The sequence below is a fragment of the Colias philodice genome, chromosome 6 (assembly GCF_061535455.1).
Source record: "Colias philodice isolate Cphi_HAF_F1 chromosome 6, ilColPhil1 Martin Lab GWU primary, whole genome shotgun sequence".
Classification (NCBI taxonomy): domain Eukaryota; kingdom Metazoa; phylum Arthropoda; class Insecta; order Lepidoptera; family Pieridae; genus Colias; species Colias philodice.
In genome coordinates, this window is record NC_143091.1 from 13507238 (window position 1) to 13530000 (window position 22763).

The 22763-nt window shown below is 35.4% G+C and overlaps 1 protein-coding gene across 1 annotated transcript; it reads right to left on the reverse strand.

Annotated features, from left to right (window-relative positions):
- Positions 1-2634: 2634 nt before the first annotated feature.
- On the reverse strand, positions 2635-14831 carry LOC149488163 (odorant receptor 4-like). The gene is made up of 8 exons (XM_089696925.1): positions 14519-14831; positions 4352-4556; positions 3666-3788; positions 3441-3563; positions 3268-3367; positions 3070-3174; positions 2828-2983; positions 2635-2685 (listed from the first exon to the last, which is right to left on the reverse strand). Exons 1-8 carry the CDS (start codon positions 14829-14831, stop codon positions 2635-2637), a joined length of 1176 nt encoding a protein of 391 aa, XP_089553051.1.
- Between the last annotated feature and the right edge of the window lie 7932 nt (positions 14832-22763).

Sequence of the window (22763 nt, forward strand, 5' to 3'; positions counted from 1 at the left end):
AACTGGTTTTGGCTAAAATAATTAATCATTGACGAAATAGCTAAACGTCGGTAAAGTGCGAGACGGACTCGACACTGAGGGTTCCGTAGAAATCCATACTAATACTATATACTAATATGCTAATATTAATATTATAAATGCGAAAGTAACTCTGTCTGTCTGTCTGTTGCTCAATCACGCCTTAACTACTGAAGCAATTTGCATGAAATTTGGTATAGAGATATTTTGATACCCGAGAAAGGACATAGGCTACTTTTTACCCCGGGAAATAGGATAGGTTTTATCCCGGCAATCCCACGGGAACGGGAACTATGCGGGTTTTTCTTTGACTGCGCGGGCGAAGCTGCGGGTGGAAAGCTAGTAAATAATAATCTATTTTTAGTTTCTTTAAAATATGACCCTTTTAAATAGCAATGGTATTTTTATTGTTGTGATAGCTGCCCATTTTTCAAAATATAATTTTCAAATGTATTACTTACGTTTATTGATACTTTCTAGATCAATAGATATTAATCTCAAATAACTAAATAATTTGGAAAATCCAAAAGTGCACGCCTCATAATTTTTTTTTAATAAATATTTATTAATTATTATTTTTGTTTATTTAATAACAATTAAACCACATCGAATCAGACCCTGAAAAATGAAAGGGTTCTATTCCTGAGCATACTCAAGCGTAAGAGAAAAAAAAAGACTCGATTAGTAAAGTATTTCGGTCGCTATCGTGTTAACAAGAAAAAGGATCCGCACATACAGACACACGGACGTCCAAGACAGAACTTTTTTAAACTGTTTTTTAACTAGTTTAAATAACAAAAATGACATCAAAAATATCATGAACGTTAAAAATAGTGTTTTTTCTTAATATGTGTGTGTATGTATTATCTTACAAGTGCAATGTATGATACATAAAGACATTTTAAGTTTGAAAAATCAGATGTTTTGCGCGAAGTGACAGTAGTACCCACCTCAACGCTTCGCTTATGAGGCGTGCAATAGTTACGTAGTTTCTAGTTTGTTGAATAAAATATAAACCTGAGCTAAGAAAAATGTTGCAGCACATACTATAATAATATAACAGAATGTAATAATGCTCTACCAACTGATACAAAGTGAACTAAACTAGCAAGGAAAGTACAACACCGGCAATTTTTAGCTATGGTCTTGTAGTAATGACGTTCCTTATCAAAGAATTCCGTGTGATCTCGACCTCGATCGCTTTTTAATCATCAAGCTGACACCTTTTTTTTTTTTTATAGTGGAGAATGCATTTAGGCATACCCACTACCCAGGGCACTCGGGTGAAGAGCCCTGGGTTATGTCGGACTCACCCTGCTGAGTGCAGGGTCCTACCGACTAAACTCCACTGTGTTCCGCCGTGCCGCTGTCCGCAGAGGCATCAAGCTGACACCTCGAAGGCGAACTGCCCCTCCCCGCGGGCCCGCGCCACTTCCCCCCGCACCTCCGGCGCCGAATCCCGCGCCCCGCTCCAGCCACCGCTTCCTTCCGAAATTCTGTTTTGATTGCATCTGACGTAAATCCGCCCCACAATGGACCAGCTAATACAAACTAAACTAGATTGCACACGGGTAATCTGAAGCTTGTCATGCTATTAAAGACTCATGGCTAAACTTCAGAAACAATTTGGTAATTCATTGATACATTCATACTAATATTATAAATGCGAAAGTAACTCTGTCTATCTGTCTGTTAATTAATCACGCCTTAACTACTGAGCCAATTTGCATGAAATTTGGTATAGAGATATTTTGATACCCGAGAAAGGACATAGGATAGGTTTTATCCCGGAAATCCCACGGGAACGGGAACTATGCGGGTTTTTCTTTGACTGCGCGGGCGATGCCGCGGGTGGATAGCTAGTAGATAATAAAATTAAATTAATAATATTTTCATTTACAAAAGATGAGATCATTCCACGCCCTTCTTAAAACCTATTTATTAAATTATTTTAGTAAAAAAATGTTTTAGTAATTTTTCCTTTTTATGTGGTATAAGAAGTTGCTTTTTAATATGTTTCGTTCCTGAGAAAAAGGATCTTGACAGGCAGACAGGAGGACAACAAAGTCATCCTTTAAGAGTTCCGTTTTTTTTCGAATTTTGAGTTTCGGAACCCTAAAAATGAGAGGAAATATGAATTACGGTCGATCTGAGTTTGAGCCGTGGGATTGCTTTAAGGGCAAACAACGGGCTATTTCTGGATTTCCCGAAAACTGCAAGTCCTGTGGAAAAATATTAATGGCACAGTTGTAGTGAATTAAAAGATGATGCAAAAAATTACTTAGTTTTTGGTTTTTTATTTTATTTTTTTATCTTAGTCTATAATAATATCTACTTTAAAATTGATTTAAAATACTACTGATAATATCAAATTCAGATTCACTTAGTCAAACCAGATACAAAGTCTATTATAAGAAAAACTATTCTTATAAAGTTATAATCTTCAAACGCGCTCTTCTCTCTCCAAGCGAGTTGTCGCGGTCGCGGCGTCGCGGTCGGTGTTCTACAATTCTACTCATATACATAGTTTTATTACGGCCTTTGTGAATATATTTTTCGTTGAGAATCAATGTGCAGTATAATAATAATAAGTCGAAATTTTATTTAGGAGTGACCTTATTTTGTTTGACGAAGTACAGCGTAAAATGTGTATGAGGATTTTAGAATCTGAAAAGGAAAAAAAAACATTATTACTTGGATATTCTATTCAGAGTGAAAATAGATTTGAGAGGGCAATAATAGGGTAATATTAAGTAGCAATCTGATAATGTAGTGGTAGACGGTTCAGGGTGGCCGGCAGTGGGTTCACCTTAAGGAAGGTATCGAGCGAGAGCGGCACGACGCGCGCGGCGGCGGGGCGCAGCGGGCGGCGCGCGCGCTCCATCAGCAGCACGAGCACGCGCCGGAACCGCGCGCTCGTGCCCAGCCACCGCATCGCGTACACCGAGCTGGCCAGCCGCTCGCTCTGTCACATGTTATATTACTGGATTTTACTTGCGCATACTCATTAATTACCATTTTAAGATATTATTGACAATAAGGGGACGATACCTCGACTGTGAGCTCAGTGCCATAGTAGCAGTACAGGAACAATTCCGTGAGGATACAGAAAATGAACAACGTCATCGATGCAAACTCGATGCTCAGCACGTTCAACTATATTATTATGGTAATAAAAGATAATATTAGTATTGCATTTTATGTCACTTATTTTCGATTGAACTCAAATTATTTCACTTATAAACTTACGCTGACAAGTTTATAAGCAGCCATGCACAATATCCAACCACCTATCCCAAATTGAACCACTATTGCAGTGTTGAAAATATCTTGTAGAAGACTTGCCATCCTGGAAAGTATTATTTTGTATGAAATATTTCTGGGAATATTCCAATTGTTGAACGTTGCATAACTCTACTTACTCTGTAATACTTTTATAATGATGCAATCGTTCGACAAACATTTCCATCAGAATCTTGTCATAATCCAAACCTGTTTTCAGGCTGAACTTCCACGCACTATCTGGTAGCTCCTCCAACTCCATTCTAAAACAATAACTCTTTCGCTAAAAAGAATCCTTTCAACGAACAAACATAAACGAGCTGTAATATATTTATTTATAAAATATTTTTGAAATAAAAACCGACCTTAGAATTTTAAATTGCGTCTGACATTGATAAAGAATAGTAGCTATGAAGGCATCCATTGTTGTGTTGGCAATACCGACGAGCGTCGTGACGTAGTAGGAATATAGTAACACCAACGTAAATCTGCGTATCAATTGAAACGATTATTTTTCATCTTTTGAATTTTGATGTCCAATTCGGATGTCAACCGACTTTGAAGCAGCCACCGTGCACTTCCTCGAAATTGGTTTTCAGTTTCAGTGTATAATTTTTTGAAGTGACACTTCTTTAGGCGCTTTAAGAGTAAAGGGGTTTGGGTACTTTTGTATGGGCTAGTGGCGTCGTGATGAAATTTCGCGGCCAGTGATGAAACTTGGATATTTTAAAAGAGCAATATATTGCGTATATAAGCGTCCATATTATTCATACATAGTTTTGATTAGAATTCTAAATAAATAAAGGAGAAAGCTAAAAAACTCAGAAAATGTTATAATAAATCATCTAGATTCTAGGTAAATGAATAATACAAAACCAAATATCTCTGTTCCTATTACGTTTCGAGATTTATGTCCATAATAACTTTTACTCACAATATTATATTGCTCTTTTCAAATATACAAGTTTCATCACTGGCCACAAAAGTTCATCACGACGCCAAATTTATCCAAACCCCTTTTACCCCTTTTTTTAAACAAAAATGGTCTCACTGGAGCGGCTGGTCGGCGTGGAGACCGGTGCAGAAGGGGAACTCGACGGGGCGGCCGCGCGCGCGGTCCAGCGCCGCGAACAGCAGCCACAGCGTGCACGTGAGCACAGCGCAGCCCGCGTACACCCGCACCACGCGCCGTGCGCGCACCCTCGTGCACGCGCGCATCCGCTGCGCGCGCTCTCCGCCGCCGTTGTACACCGCACCTTAAGCGTAAGGCAGATTTGCTTCGTGCTGAACTTGGCGGGCCCCCAGATAAAAACCGTGCCGCTCTAAGGGCCGATTTTTCAATGCTTGGTTAAAACTTATCCGTCCAATAAAGTATTACACGATAATATTAAAATGTCACGTAAACTGTCAAATACGGGCAATTAGAATACGTTTTTAAAATGGTAGTTTTATACATTATTCGACGAATAAGTTTTAACCAAGGATTGATAATAAAAAGTAAAAAAACTAAAACCCAACTACGACAAAAAACGACGCTGAAAAAGTATAAAACAAGATTTTCAGAATTCCACTATGTAGAGATAAATTTTCATGTTTGGAAAGGCGTAGTCACACGTTGTCAAAGTGCTACGGTAGATATATGTAACGTGTGACTACGCCTTTCCAAACATGAAAATTTATCTCTACATAGTGGAATTCTGAAAATCTTGTTTTATACTTTTTCAGCGTCGTTTTTTGTCGTAGTTGGGTTTTAGTTTTTTACTTTTTATTATTTGTACTATTTTGGTGTTAAAGTGTATTTGTGGCGCATAATATTAACAAAAGTTAAATTGATGAACTAATAAAGAAGCTATAAACGAAAAGATGTAAATTATATGCAATCAGCCCATGAATACAGGTAAAGTCACAAGCAAATGCTAGTAATATATATATATATTCAAAATATGCAAGTAAAAAGCTTTCAAATGATACCAAACACGGCATATTTATCTTAACTTTATTTTTTTACTCTGTATGTTTTGTCCGCTAGAGGGCGCCACATTAGATTTTGTGAAACCCCATATAGCCTATAACCAGCGGACAATTAAGACGCTTCTAATGATATGTCATTTGTCGAATTCTGATAAGTAGTTTAGAAGTTACGAGGGAACAGATGAACATACATACATACATACATACATACATACATACATACATACATACATACATAGCCTGTCAAAATCATAACCCTCCTTTTGCTTTGCCGTAGTCGGGTAAAAAATCAGCCCTAAGTTAATTAAAAGCTGTTACTCTGGTCAAATTGTAATGTGTTGTACTTTACAGAAGTAAAGAAATTAACAGACAAATAGCCCAAGGATGGAGGAAATACTGGTCGATGCAGGAAATAATGAAAAGTAGGGTGCTGGTGCTGGACAATCGTATAAAAAAGAAAACGTTCGACACCTGTATTCTCCCAGTTCTCTCTTATGGCTGCGAAACCTGGTCGACAACTCACTACCACAGAGAGAAGCTTATAAAATGTCAACGTGCCATAGGAACGCAGACACAAGAAAAAGAACAAAGCTCACAGATATACTTACCCGGATAAACATACAAAAATGGAGATGGGCAGGGCACCTATGTTTAGGAATAAAAGGCTATATATATACTAGCTTACCGCCCGCGGCTTCGCCCGCTTTCTCTAAAACGATTTGAGATTTAAACTATCCTATCTCTCAAGTTGGATCGAACTGCACATGGTGTGCGAATTTTATTATAATCGGTTAAGTGGTTTAGGAGTCCATTGAGGACAAACATTGTGACACGAGATTTATATATATTACTAGCGGCCCGCCCCGGCTTCGCCCGTGGTACATATGAAAAATAGATGTTGGCCGATTCACAGACTTACCCGATATGCACAGAAAATTTCATGAGAATCGGTCCACCCGTTTCGGAGGAGTATGCAGACTAACATTGTGACACGAGAATTTTATATATAAGATTATTATATTCCTTATATAGTATATTCCTTATATAATTATAATTGTAATATGTATATATCAATAAACAATAATTTAATACTAGCGGTCCGCCCCGGCTTCGCCCGTGGTACATGTTTACGTTTTCTCTACATAAAAACCATCCTCGTACTTGAAGGAATATAATAAAAAAATAATTATCGAAATCGGTTCAGCCGTTCTCGAGTTATGCGCTTACCAACACATTTTGCGATTCATTTTTATATATAAGACTAGCTTACCGCCCGCGGCTTCGCCCGCTTTCTCTAAAACGATTTGAGATTTAAACTATCCTATCTCTCAAGTTGGATCGAACTGCACATGGTGTGCGAATTTTATTGTAATCGGTTAAGTGGTTTAGGAGTCCATTGAGGACAAACATTGTGACACGAGATTTATATATATTAAGACTAGCAATGCCCTGCGGTTTCACCCGCATAGATAGCGATATTGTGACAGTGAAAAGTCTACTATAGGTCGGACTATGGGTTTAATTTTTAATCACATGAAAATCACCTTCACCCCGTCCCGCACTAAGCCTGCTCATTGTATTAAACAGTATACCTACTATTTTCTGTAGATTGACACTTATAAAATTCGTTATATCTTTTGAATGCAATACCCAATTTTTTTAATTTAAAAAGTATTTTGCTGGTATTGAAACAGTCTATTAATAAAACATCATTTAATGGGATAAGGATTAATATATGTGTAATGTGTGTGGATAACATGGTTTGATTACTGTCGGCACTTCTATTTACTTTGAAAACGTAAAAGTTGTTGTAGTAACATAACTACTGAAGATGAACATATTATGGTATCGCGGACTCTCTTGTAGATATTGATCCATTCTATAATAACCGTAGAACATTTTTTTTTCTATCTTCAATAGATTCCGCAGCGCTCGCGATGACAGAATTTTTATTAAGGAATTTTTTACACCTTGGGTTACATTATTGCATTTTTGGTAAGGATCTCTAATTTTTTTGAAAATGCAATAGAGCCTATGTTGCTCAGTAAAGATTCAGCTTTCTAATGGTGAAAGAATTTTTGAAATCGGTCCAGTAGTTTATGCGTGAAAACCATACATACATAATTACTGTTGAAATATTGAGTTTATAAACAAAAGTTTCTCCTTTTAAAAGCTATAATTTATTTCGACATTTTCAAGTATTATTATTACAATGACCTTTTTCTTATAGTAAACATTTGGTAAACTAATTATAAGCCCTGTAAGTACCACGTCATTTGGAGTAACACATGTTCACAACTTGTGAAGATTTATATTATTATAGACACAAGACTACAAGACTATTCTGCTGCCCAGTTACAAATTACTGAACACATAAAAGAGGCAGATTACTTAATAAAGTTAAGCAATGAAAATATGGATCGCTTCGAGTCGATGACCAATAACTATGTATGTCAGTGTTCCATAAGTGACAATGAGCAACCGTCGCCCCATAAGCCCATTGACTGCACTGACATACATAGTATTCAACCAATGGCAACAATTTCATCTAGTAAAACAAAACATCTTTCCACGCAGGAAATTATTGTGTTGTCAGATAATATAGGTCAGGGTTTTGGCGCTTTGCTTAACAACTTAGGGCATAAAGTAACCAATTTTTGCACTCCTAATAGTTCATTTACATATATCATGAATTCATTAGATAATTTTAGTTTTAATGAAAATAGTATTGTTGTTATATTATACGGAGATAGTTTTAATTTAAAAAAACATGACATTGATATAGGATTTCAAAAAATGTTGAAAGTTAGTAGTGAAACAAAATGCAAATTTATGTTGTGTACATTACCATATTTGCCTGGTTTGACACAAAATCAAAATAGATTTATCTATAATATTAACTTAAAATTAAATAACTTAACAAATCATCATAGTGATGCATTTATAAATTTTGACATAAATTCTTGTACAAAATCTTTTTGTTTGACAAGGAATACAGTGTATCTGCCATCTAGATATAAGAGAGAACTTGCTATGTTAATAGCATATAAAATTATTAACCAGTCTGATACATGTTCAGTAGCAGACCATCGATCTACTATAATTTTATGTAGTAGTGATTATATACATCAACCTAGGTTTAGTGTTGACAGACAAACTAGCCCTAAGCTAGATTTAAACTAGTATGTAAGACAACAGCTAAGCAGCCTTTTTCCATTGTACATCAAAATAGCAAAGGCTAGGCTTGGCTAGCAAATTATTAGAAATAGAATTATTTTTAAATCATAATAGAATTAAAATAATTTGGAAAATCCAAAAGTGCACGCCTCATAATTTTTTTTAATAAATATTTATTAATTATTATTTTTGTTTATTTAATAACAATTAAACCACATCGAATCAGACCCTGAAAAATGAAAGGGTTCTATTCCTGAGCATACTCAAGCGTAAGAGAAAAAAAAAGACTCGATTAGTAAAGTATTTCGGTCGCTATCGTGTTAACAAGAAAAAGGATCCGCACATACAGACACACGGACGTCCAAGACAGAACTTTTTTAAACTGTTTTTTAACTAGTTTAAATAACAAAAATGACATCAAAAATATCATGAACGTTAAAAATAGTGTTTTTTCTTAATATGTGTGTGTATGTATTATCTTACAAGTGCAATGTATGATACATAAAGACATTTTAAGTTTGAAAAATCAGATGTTTTGCGCGAAGTGACAGTAGTACCCACCTCAACGCTTCGCTTATGAGGCGTGCAATATTTTGTGTAACAGAACATTGGCTTAAACAATGTCAGTTGTTATAGTCCTTTTCACCTATGATGATTCCTGTGACACTTCATCGTGTTCCGAATTACGAATTTTATGTTTAAAAAGTCAAAATAATTTTAGTGCATAATATTTTTATTTTATGGCGGCATTATTACCAAAAATATAAAAATGAAACATCTTAAGCTTATAAATCAAAAACAGTATTGTTTAGTTTAATATAATGAAAAATAAAATAAAATAACACAAAAATATAATACCTACGCAATTCGTGTACATGAAATGGATCGTTGAAAAATCATAGAGTTGGAAAATCATATAATCGGCGCCTATCTTGTGATCGTTTGTCAATCGAGTCAATCGTCTGTACGAGTGCGTCAGCCTTGTATACAAGTTGCATTTTTATATTGATACTTTACGTGGTATTCTGTTATTTTTACTAATTGTTATTGTTGACTTTTTGTTGCTGTTGTTTGCTAAGTTTCCTTAGTTAATTGTTGGCGAAATGCCGAAAAAACTAATTTTGGTACTTTATTCAAATCGATTTCATTTCCATATAGAATATTATCGATTATCAGAAACAATTGATACGATTTCAGTAATCGACATCTCTACACGTGTCAAAAATCGATGTGTCACAGAAATCATCTTAATGTATCTACAGACGCTCCGATTTGGTTGGTGCCAACCATCCGACCACGACCAAATCGGAAAGTGTAGAGAGCGGTCGGTCCGACATAATTATTATTAATATTGGTTTGACGTGGTCGGATGCGCCAGCAATACCGACCAAACCAACTTCCTATCCGATCCAACCAAATTGGAACGTTTGGAAGCTTTGTTCCGACCAAATCGGCTCATTCCATAGAGTAATATAGGTAATTGGCTCATTCACATTTGCAACGCCGCCGGTGTAGGACGTCAACATGAACGCCGAGGGAGTTACGGTCACCGAACGTGACATATTAATAAAATTACTGGAACTATATAAAGACTTTCCCTGTTTGTGGGACATATGTAACAAAGATTACGCAAATAGAGATGCCAGAAATCAAGCGTATTTTATTATGTTAGAAGTATTAAAAAAATTGACAGTGCGGCTACATTAAAAACCTTAAAAAATAAGTTATAAGAGCCGCATATGACTGTAATTTTCTCTATTTCTATAGTAGAATTTAGCCCATTCTCTTCGTACTATGGTCAACTGACATATTACTCTATGGTCAACTGACAGTTGGAAGGCCAACCGTCGGACAATCTGTAGCAATGTTGGAATGGTTGCCATGTCGGTTCCAATATGGTTGGCACCAACCAAATCGGAGCGTCTGTAGATACACTAAGGTGGAAAGGACTATAATAAATATTGATAATTATAAATTAAAAAGTATATACTTTAGGACAAATGCTATTCATGGAGGTTCTCTTATTTTTGTACACAATAGTTTAAAATGCAAGGAACGAACTGACATTGTTAGCCTTTCTGTAGAACGCACCATTGAACTGTCCTGCAGGCCAAGACGAACGTCAAAACGCCAAGGAATAGAATACGCTATCGATAGAAATTGACATTAGCGTATGATGTTTTGCCTAAGGATTCGGTCACCCTACCAACGACAAGGACGACCACGAACAAAATTTTCATCCAGTCGCAATTAAATAAAATTGTGCAAAACACAATTAAAAATGGAATTTAAGAATTTCCTGTCGTATTGGTGTTTGGAAAAAACTTTTTTGAGATCAATGGATAAACAAACAGGTTTTTCATAGAAACGGTGGCTCCTAGAAAAAAATGTATTTAACCTTTTTTATAGATAATTAGGTAATCTACAATTTTGGTTCAGGTGATTGTATGATAAACTTACCGTCTCGGCGAAAATCGTAAATAAACCCTATTGCACGCCTCATAAGCGAAGCGTTGAGGTGGGTACTACTGTCACTTCGCGCAAAACATCTGATTTTTCAAACTTAAAATGTCTATATGTATCATACATTGCACTTGTAAGATAATACATACACACACATATTAAGAAAAAACACTATTTTTAACGTTCATGATATTTTTGATGTCATTTTTGTTATTTAAACTAGTTAAAAAACAGTTTAAAAAAGTTCTGTCTTGGACGTCCGTGTGTCTGTATGTGCGGATCCTTTTTCTTGTTAACACGATAGCGACCGAAATACTTTACTAATCGAGTCTTTTTTTTTCTCTTACGCTTGAGTATGCTCAGGAATAGAACCCTTTCATTTTTCAGGGTCTGATTCGATGTTGTTTAATTGTTATTAAATAAACAAAAATTATGTCATTAATAAATATTTATTAAAAAAAAATTATGAGGCGTGCACTTTTGGATTTTCCAAATTTTTCTTTTTATTAATTGACCTCGAATTTTTTTATTTCCGAGTACCAGAATGACGGGAGATTTTAATATTGATTTTGAACAAATTTCGGCAAGATTGGAATTTTGGTCGTGGTCGTCCGAACCATTACCAAAATGTCATGAGCTTATTTCAATAATTAGCGTTAGCAGTTTCTATTCCATGGCGTTACGTTCGTTTGTCTAAGGCCCTGTGTTGAGCTTGAGCGTTACATTATTGTTTGCGTATACAGACCTCCTTCCAGTGACTATAATTTGTTTGAGACAGTCATAGAAGAAATATTAAAGCGTTTAGGCAGGAGTAAAAAGAAGGTAATAGTATGTGGTGATTTTAATATTGATTTACTTTCACACACACAAACGGCAACACGAATAGTTAATTTGTTTCATTCATTTAATCTGTATAAACTTTCTGATGAACCCACACGAATAACACCTACTTCTGCAACTTGTATTGATAATATATACTGTGATTGCAAATGTTTAGAAAAATATATTCTCAACACGCTAACTTCGGATCACTGTGGCCAGAAAGTAGTTTTTGAATGGGATTGCATACCTACATTTAAAAGAATTAATGTTAGGCCTATAACTAGGAAAGGCATTCATACATTTAGAAATAATATTGATAATAAACTGCCTGACCTGAATGATCAATCCTTTCATAAAAATCCTTGTGAAATGTTTACAAATCTTTTTAAGTTCATTCATAGTGAATATGAAAAAATTTTTAAAATTAAATCTTTAACTATTACCAAGGATTTACCATTCAGCCAATGGGCAACTCCTAGTATACACAGATGCAGGAACGTTCTTTACGAGTTTTATGGTATGAAACAATATAACAAAGACTTGTCATTTCTTAGTTATGTTAGAAATTATTCAAAAACATTTAAAAAAGTTTGTCTCACTGCCAAGAGTTTGTATGTCAGAGATAAAATACGCAACTCTGACAATAAAGTTAAAACGGTTTGGACAATTATTAATGGTGAATTGGGCAAAAGCCAATCGAATGATAGTACCATAAAACTTGTCAATTCTGGTAGGGTCATTGACAAAAGTGCTGATGTTGCGCTTGCTTTTGAAGATTTCTTTAGTAATATCCCTGCTAGTATAACTAAGCATTTAAATTCGTCTTCAGCGCTTGCAGAGTCTTTATTGAGGGATCATGTTGCTGAGTGTAACAAATTATTTGAATTGCGACACGTGACTGCTGATGAAATTGTTAAAACTTTTAAAACATTAAATTTAAAAAATAATTTGGAAAATCCAAAAGTGCACGCCTCATAATTTTTTTTTAATAATTATTTATTAATTATTATTTTTGTTTATTTAATAACAATTAAACCACATCGAATCAGACCCTGAAAAATGAAAGGGTTCTATTCCTGAGCATACTCAAGCGTAAGAGAAAAAAAAAGACTCGATTAGTAAAGTATTTCGGTCGCTATCGTGTTAACAAGAAAATCCTCCGCACATACAGACACACGGACGTCCAAGACAGAACTTTTTTAAACTGTTTTTTAACTAGTTTAAATAACAAAAATGACATCAAAAATATCATGAATGTTAAAAATAGTGTTTTTTCTTAATATGTGTGTGTATGTATTATCTTACAAGTGCAATGTATGATACATAAAGACATTTTAAGTTTGAAAAATCAGATGTTTTGCGCGAAGTGACAGTAGTACCCACCTCAACGCTTCGCTTATGAGGCGTGCAAAAAACATGTGATCTCTGGGGTATGTCTGCAAATTTAGTAAATAATATCATAGAAAACATTGCCAATCAACTGGCGTTTATATTTAATCAGTGTTGCGACTGTGGTATATTCCCTGATTTACTAAAGTTTAGCAAAGTTATTCCTTTATTTAAAAGTGGTGACCAAGAAGACAGTAATAACTATAGGCCAATTTCCATATTACCAACTTTGAGCAAAGTCTTCGAGAAACTAATTTTAAACCAATTAAGTAGTCATTTTGCATCAAATGGTTTACTGCACGCCAAACAGTATGGTTTCACAAAGGGGCGCTCTACCACTGATGCCGGAGTAGCTCTTTTGTCACATATACAATACAAAGCATGGAAAAATTCAAAGAATGCTTTGGGGATATTCTGTGACCTTTCTAAGGCTTTTGACTGTGTAGAACATTCCACTCTATTACGGAAACTAAATTTTTATGGTACCAAAGGTTTAGCTCAGGATCTCATAGCTTCATATCTTCAGAACAGGGTACAAACCGTTGTCGTTAATGGAGAGAAATCTCGCGGTGCGCCGATTAACATAGGTGTTCCGCAGGGATCTATCTTAGGACCGTTTTTGTTCTTAGTGTATATTAATGACCTACCTTATTATTTGGAGGATATGTGTGAAATAGTACTGTTTGCAGATGACACCTCATTAATATTTAATGTGGATAGACATGACACAAATGTTGACGAAGTAAACTCTGCTCTTTTACGCATATCCAATTGGTTAAATACTAATAATTTACTATTAAATACAAAAAAAAACAAATTGTGTAGAATTTATCCTCCCAAACACGGTCATAAATAAAAGTGTGATGTTGAGAGTTGAATAGACCCTTAAAATTTAACACAATAAGTTAAATCTTTTAGCTTTAAGCGTTAGTTCATTTTGTACCTTCAAAGTGTTAAGACATACCTTCGATACTCTATATTTTGAAGTTAAATAAAGTGATAATATTAAAACAACAAAGTTCTTAAATTATTTAGTGAAAATTAATCACACCACCACCCATAATCCCAATAATTACAAACCTTTCCTCTTTATAATCTTAATATCTTAATCTTAATACTATTATAAAGGCGAAAGTTTGTATGGATGTGTGGATGTATGGATGTATGGATGTATGGATGTATGGATGTTTGTTACTCTTTCACGTAAAAACTACTGAACCGATTACAATGAGATTTAGCACACATATAGAGGGTAACTTGGATTAACACATAGGATAGGTTTTATCCCGGAAATCCCACGGGAACGGGAACTATGCGGGTTTTCCTTTGAAAATGCGGGCGAAGCCGCGGGCGGAAATCTAGTATTAGTATAGATATAGATAATGTAATTATTCACCATCCAAATCCTCGATCATTTTATCTATTCTGGCCGCATCGACGTGGAACACTATCTGCTTGACGATCGAGGTGACATGGCACAGCAGAAGGAACATGACGCGGGACAGCTTGGCCATGTCGCTGCGCGCCCGGTACGCGTACAGGCACTCCTGCGCCAGGTACAGCGAGGTGAGCGCCAGCACGGCCGCGCGGTACGCCGCGTGCGCTGCGCCGCCCCCGCCTCCTGCACCGCCCCCGCCGCCCGCACGCAGGAACCCCACCAGCCGCAGCAGCCGCGTGTGCTCTGCTATGCACTCGCCTGCCTCTGACATCTGCTCATAAACAATCATATAAATTATGTTAAATCGCCTTCCAAATAAATAAAAAGTTGCCCGACCAGTTAACCGACTTCTTTGTTGGTTGAACTTTATCGATGCCTACTATGTTACGTATCACTTTCACAGTGGCTTCAAATTCAAATTCAAATTATATTTATTTGCAAGAATATAGTACAAACTAGCGACCCGCCCCGGCTTCGCACGGGTGCAATGCTGATACTAAATACACTACAGAAAAACTGTGAACGTTGTATATAAAAACATAGCGGCCCCGCGGCCGGCCGGTACCGCCGCAAACGCTACGTCCCGCAATTTTTAAATCTGTAATATCTTCGAAAATATTCACTTAAATCATACGGTGTAAAGTGCCATATAGATCTATATTAAATGAACAATGTATTCAAGGTATTTAATTGGTTAAGGATTAATGCTGTATTGGTGAAAATCGCTTCGAAAATTAGCTATTATTTGTCGTAAAAAGTAAATGACAAAAAAATGTTATTGTGGGTTATCCATAAGAGATAGACATATACCATCGCAGACTTTTCTGTAGACCTTTTCAATGTGTATAATACTTAGTACATTATTTTGATAAAACTCGTAGGGTTCAGCCTGCGTTTGCAATGTAAGCGGAAACAATGTAATTTTTTACGACATCACATTAGAAACCTCAAAAATAACAGTACTTCTCCACTATTTAATGGATGTTATTATACATATAAACCTTCCTCTTGAATCACTCTATCTATTAAAAAAAACCGCATCAAAATCCGTTGCGTAGTTTCAAAGATTTAAGCGTACAAAGGGACATAGGGACAGGGAAAGCGACTTTGTTTTATACTATGCAGTGATTATAGATGTTTAAATTACAATATTATGTGGCTAATACATTCTACCCATTGATTGGGTGTGCAAATATTAAAAAGAAAGTTGATTAGTCTAATTACTTATTTTTGTAATAAAAGAAGAAAAAGTACTTGTAGGGCGATATACCCAGTGGTGGGCTACGTGGCTAGTGTTGGAGGGATTTGTTATAAAATCAAACTAAAATGCACACTAATTAATTTATTGCTAAAATCACTGCTATTACACTTTTAGTTGTTACTGTTTAATTGTTACTGTTAATTGTTATATTATATGTTAATTATTCTGTTAAATAAATGTTATAATTATATTCTATGTTTAATGTTAAAATATTAAGCGTCGCGGTAATATGTTGTTTTGTGGACTGACCCGCGATACCTAGTATTGCTGACTAGGGTGTTCGGTGGTCATTGCACCGAACAGTACTAAATTCCTATACAGTAATATTATAGTACTAGCTGTGCCCGCGACTTCGTCCGCGTGGAATAGTGACTGCATGCTACTTAACACACAATTATTGAGTAAACACGTACTACCATAAACAATTAAATAATAAGCACTTGCAGATTATTTTACAGTTAAGAAATAAAATAAATTAAATAAATAATAACACAAAAGAACTGTTAGTAAAATTTATTTCTAAACTGAGCTAAAAAACTTAGGTACAAAAGAGTTCAAAATTTCCAGGGTATGGCTATCCTCCCGCTCCCATATCCTTCTACTTTCACAGACTTTCAACTTTTCCCTTTCACCCCTAGTAAATGGCAGAACCGATTTTGATGTAAATCATGTCTAATTGTACCTAATATATGTACACGTCATATCCTTTGATGCTTCATTTGGATTATTTATTTCCACTATCACCCCTAAGGTGCACTATATGTAATAAACGGATGAACCGATTTTGATAAAACCAGACTAATTGTAATTCACACGTCATGCCCTTTCATTTGATATGCCGCTTGAGTGTATTATTTGACCACATTCGATTATTCATTCCCACTTTTACTGCTATAATCCAATAAATGGATAAACCGAATTGTATAAAAATATGACTATAGTAGAGCCATTTTAATAGGCAACATTTGACAGTTCAACAAAATTCAACAATGTAACCTAGTAACGACGACATAGAATAACATCATATTTCGTTTTGTTAGAACTGCATATTTGCTTAACTTTTTTCAATTACGATTACATATAGCTATAATATAATAATAATAGTTTAATAAAACTAAAAAAACACGCTTTTTATAGAAAACCGAACTAAAAAATAGAAAATTTTATCAAATTAGTGTATTGTCATCGGTCCTCAATAAATCTACAAAGTTTGAACGAAATCTGGCCGTTTGAAGTGGGTCAAAATCGCGCCCAAAGAAGTCGGTTACAAACATACAAACATACAGGTGAAGCTAATATAAAGCGTGTAAAAATGAATCGCAAAATGTTTTGGTAAGCGCATAACTCGAGAACGGCTGAACCGATTTCGATAATTCTTTTTTTATTATATTCCTTGAAGTAAGAGGATGGTTTTTATGTAGAGAAAACGTAAATATGTACCACGGGCGAAGCCGGGGCGGACCGCTAGTTTATAATAATAATGACCGATACAAGTAATTTTAAGATTTCATTTTACTGATAAACAATTCTAAACATAATAAACAATTTCTGAATTAAAGAACAGACGTCTCTACAATTTTGTGTCAATAAACTTTTTTTCTTTTTAAATACCAGAGACGTTACTCTAAAAATCGAAATCTGACATCTAGAATCGAATTCATTGATTACTTGTGAATAAAAATCATCATAAATTAATAAAAGTTTGGAAAATCCAAAAGTGCACGACTCATAATGCTCATTTAATTATGAAATATAAAAAAAAAACTTATTGTAGTTTTCGTTTTTTATTAATTGCAATTAAACGACACTGAATTAATTAATCATTCGCATTCAGTGACCTACAATCGTCGATTAGAATATTTTAAAAAAAATTTAACTCAAATGATGGATTTTTTCACAAGTTATAGTGTTTTCAGGTTTCACACATGACGGACAGGAAAATTTTTTGACCTATTTCGGTGTTTTTTTCCAATTCTATTGAAGTAAATCAATTTTTAAAAAGTATGGGATTAATCTCCATTAAATTATCTCGACAATAGTATGCAAAATATCTTGATTCCGTGAACTAACAAGGCTATAATAATAAGAATAGCTGCAAAAATGAGGCGAAAAAAATTTTTCGATCGTAAAGCACTCTCTGATGCTTCGCATCATGAGTCGTGCAAATGTGTTTCAAGTTCGATTGACAAATGTTTCAAGTCCGTATCGATTAATTCGCTTTAATCGATGTTTTTAAGCAGGTTACCTCTCTTCGAAGATAAAATTGATAGATAGACCGGGAGATACTGACACAAAATTTCGAGTCATTTGTAACAGGATGGCGGTTCTACAGGGTTCTTAGTACGCAATGACAAAAAGAAAAATGATGGTGTGAACGCTGGTACCGGCGGCTTAGTCGCGTGGGCGTTAGTCGAACTCGTCGGAAAATAGCGAAAGTCAAACGATTTGTAACAGTATGGCACTTATTTTTCCTGTAAGTTTGAGGATCAACGAATATAAATACAAAATTTCAAAGATCTAGGTGTTGGAAATCTTCATTTATATAAATTAATACTAAATTAATTTTTCAAGTATGACAGCACTTTTTCCCCCTACTAGAAGTATGGCAAATATAATAATGGTCACATTTTATCAAATACTCTCCAAAAATCCAAATGCAATACTGGTACAAAAAGTTTGGCGAAATAAAATTTTTTTGCAGATTTTCGGCGGTATGGCGACCATTTGGAATCGTCCGAAAAGTATGGCATGGCGATTTTTGTAAATGGCTGCATGACGATGGTTACCTGTGCAAAAGTTAGCCTGATACAAATGGTTGAATAATTGTTTTATTTAAATCAACACATTCGCGTCGGTATGGCGGGCTGTAAGTCACACCGGAAAAGTATGGCATGACACTACCGCCTATTTCTTTTTCTGGGCTATCGGTAAATTCTAAAATTTTTGTGTTACAAATCGTTAGACTTTCGCTATTTTGCCGACGAGTTCGACTAACGCCCACGCGACTAAGCCGCCGGTACCAGCGTTCACACCATCGTTTTTCTTTTTGTCATTGCGTACTAAGAACCCTGTAGAACCGCCATCCTGTTACAAATGACTCGAAATTTTGTGTCAGTATCTCCCGGTCTAAGACGTCAAATGTTGCCTATTAAATTGGCTCGACTATAATTGTACTTTCACACGTTATACACTTTCATTTGATATGTCACTTGGGTATATTTGACAACATTCGTTTTTTAAATTCCCACTTTTAACCCTATTGTGAGAAATTACACGCGAGGCCGGGTTAAATATTAGTTTGAATGTAATAAGAATGTACTGCGATTCTACTCAGCTACCTAATTGATGCAGGTAGTTGATAAAAAATCGCAGCTAGCCAACGACTATTTACAAAGTGAGGGTAGTTGGGTCAAACGTCGTAAAAAAAATGTCCGAGCCCCTAGGCACGATTCGTACGAATGCGCCACGAGTCAAAGGAAAGCGGCTTTTTATAGTATTCGACAGCTAAGCATGTTCAGACATGAAATAATAACAACTATAGTCGAGCCAATTTAATAGGCAACATTTGACGTCTATCAATTTTATATTCGAAGAGAGGTAACCTGCTTAAAAACATCGATTAAAGTGAATTAATCGATACTGACTTGAAACATTAGTCAATTGAACTTGAAACACATTTATTAATTTATGATGATTTTTATTCACAAGCAATCAATGCATTCGATTCTAGATGTCAGATTTCGATTTTTAGAGTAACGTCTCTGGTATTTAAAAAGAAAAAAAGTTTATTGACACAAAAAATGTTGTGTGGTTTTATGAAACCACGGTAAAAGTGAAACTGTTCGAACTGTTCCGAACACTGCTTTGTGTAGCGCATGTCGCGTGTCGGTCGGCTGCCGAGTAGGTATACCTACTCGGCAGCCGCGATACACACGACATGCGCTACACAGACCAAAAAGTTTGAGACGATGTAATAAAAGTTTCACTTTAAAATTGTAGCGACGTCAGTTCTTTAATACAGAAATTGTTTATTATGTTTAGAATGGTTTATCAGTAATATGAAATCTTAAAATTACTTGTATCGGTCATTATTATTATAAATATGTAATCGTATTTGAAAATAATTTGGAAAATCCAAAAGTGCACGCCTCATAATTTTTTTTTAATAAATATTTATTAATTACTAGCGGTCCGCCCCGGCTTCGCCCGTGGTACATATTTACGTTTTCTTTACATAAGAACCATCCTCGTACTTCAAGGAATATAATAAAAAAAGAATTATCGAAATCGGTTCAGCCGTTCTCGAGTTATGCGCTTACCAACACATTTTGCGATTCATTTTTATATATAAAGATTATTTTTGTTTATTTAATAACAATTAAACCACATCGAATCAGACCCTGAAAAATGAAAGGGTTCTATTCCTGAGCATACTCAAGCGTAAGAGAAAAAAAAAGACTCGATTAGTAAAGTATTTCGGTCGCTATCGTGTTAACAAGAAAAAGGATCCGCACATACAGACACACGGACGTCCAAGACAGAACTTTTTTAAACTGTTTTTTAACTAGTTTAAATAACAAAAATGACATCAAAAATATCATGAACGTTAAAAATAGTGTTTTTTCTTAATATGTGTGTGTATGTATTATCTTACAAGTGCAATGTATGATACATAAAGACATTTTAAGTTTGAAAAATCAGATGTTTTGCGCGAAGGGACAGTAGTACCCACCTCAACGCTTCGCTTATGAGGCGTGCAAAAGTTAAGCAAATGTGCAGTTCTAACAAAACGAAATATCATGTTATTCTATGTCGTCGTTACTAGGCTACATTGTTGAATTTTGTTGAACTGTCAAATGTTGCCTATTAAAATGGCTCTACTATACATTGATAACTATTCATCCACAAAAATTTTAAATCAAAAGTTATGTCTAACACGGCCATACTGACAATCGTACGTCCTCGTACGCCTTTTCTCGTACTACAATAGTACGGTAGTTCATCTCGGGATTTCAAAAACACACTGCCTCGGCCACACTGATCTTACAGAACACCAATCACTCCACATGACAGAGGCACTTCGTTAGCGTATCATGGGAACAACACCAACTCATTTGTGACATAGGCATCGAGGATCGCTTATCACAAAGAGACACAACTACCCTGGACCGCAGCCCAGATAGAACACACAATTCCTTCGATGAACTATATTCCCGTTACAATAATCCACGTAACAAACTTTTACATTACACAACGCACGAAAAAACACAAACGCCTGTATGCCGTTACAAAACTACGTAAACTTAAACACATTTAAAAAGTATGGGCTTGAATTCTATCCCACTTCTGATGTAAGAAATAACACGCGAGGCCGGGTTAAATATTAGTTTGAATGTAATAAGAATGTACTGCGATTCTACACAGCTACCTAATTGATGTAGGTAGTTGATAACAAATCGCAGCAAGTCAACCACTAATAGCAAAGTGAGGGTAGTTGCGTCGAACGTCATATAATCAACGTCCGAGCCCCTAGGCACGATTCGTACGAATGCACCACGAGTCAAAGGAAAGCGGCTTTGTATAGTATTCGGCAGCTAAGCATGTTCAGACATGAAATAATGACAACTACATTGACAACTATTCATCCACAAAAATATTAAATCAAAAGTTACGTCTAAGGGCGCTTGTGCACTACAAGGAATTTTACTGTCCGGCATTCCGATTTTTTACGGTCCGGTGTGGCATGAAAAAACCGATGAATTGCTTGTGCACCTGTCCGTCTTTACTCGGATCAGTGCGGTACAGTTCAAGGAAGTTTGGCGGTATAATGCCATCATAAATGATTTTTTTTGCATTTTACAAGAAACGAGTAAAAATATAGAAGGTGAAATATTATATTATTTCGTTATAATAAAAAGTAAAGTTCCGTAAGAGATTTAAAATGCGTGTTTCACTTATTTATTTTAATCGGTGACGAGGAGCTAAAGCTATTCCCACTTGAACTTTAACTTACCAACACTTACTTAGATAATAATTATAGGTCAATGCTTGGTCAATGTATATAAAATAACAATACCGACTTCTCAAATCTCATTGCCAACTAAAAGAAAGTAAAACAAGAGCTTGCTTTCAATTGGCATATGCAGTAAAAACAGTAAAATCCAAGCAAGTGGGCATTCGAAAACAATTATACCTACAGCGACTCGTAGACACAAAAAACCATCCGGAATAGGGAAAAGTAAAATGTCGGACAGTAAAATTACGTATAGTGCACAAGCTAGTATATAGATTAATGGCGTGCCATACCGGACCGTAAAAAATCGGAATGCCGGACCGTAAAATTCCTTGTAGTGGACAAACGCCCTTACACTATATATAATAAATGGATGAACCGATTTTGATAAATTTGACTAATTGTTCTGACAGGTCGTGTACTTTCATTTGATTTGTCACTTAGGTATAAATTACAACATTCGTTTTTTTCATTCCCACATTTACCCCTATATATAATAAACGGATGAACAGATTTTGATAAACTATATCTAAGAACCAGCGTCGGAAAATATTCCCCCTCACAAATACCGCATCTAATTCTTATTACTCGTTAGCGGGCTACGGTGGCACAGACAGACACACAAACACACATAGCGGTCATAACACGTCCCCTCTTTTTGCGTCGGGGGTTAAAAATATAATACCTACGACATAATTTAAAGGAAATTTTATGTAGAAATAATGCAATTTGTGCAGATTTTAAGGCTGAGCAAAAACCTAAATAAAGGTCCTTTGAACTCTTCCCCCCTACTGCACCCTCAGCTTACCCCGCCTTGGGGACTTTCGATATGACAATCTGGACTTGTCAAGGAATAACTGTAGCGTATAACTTACGTAATAAATTTATTTATATTTTGTTTTTATCGTACACTGTACAGTGTATCAATA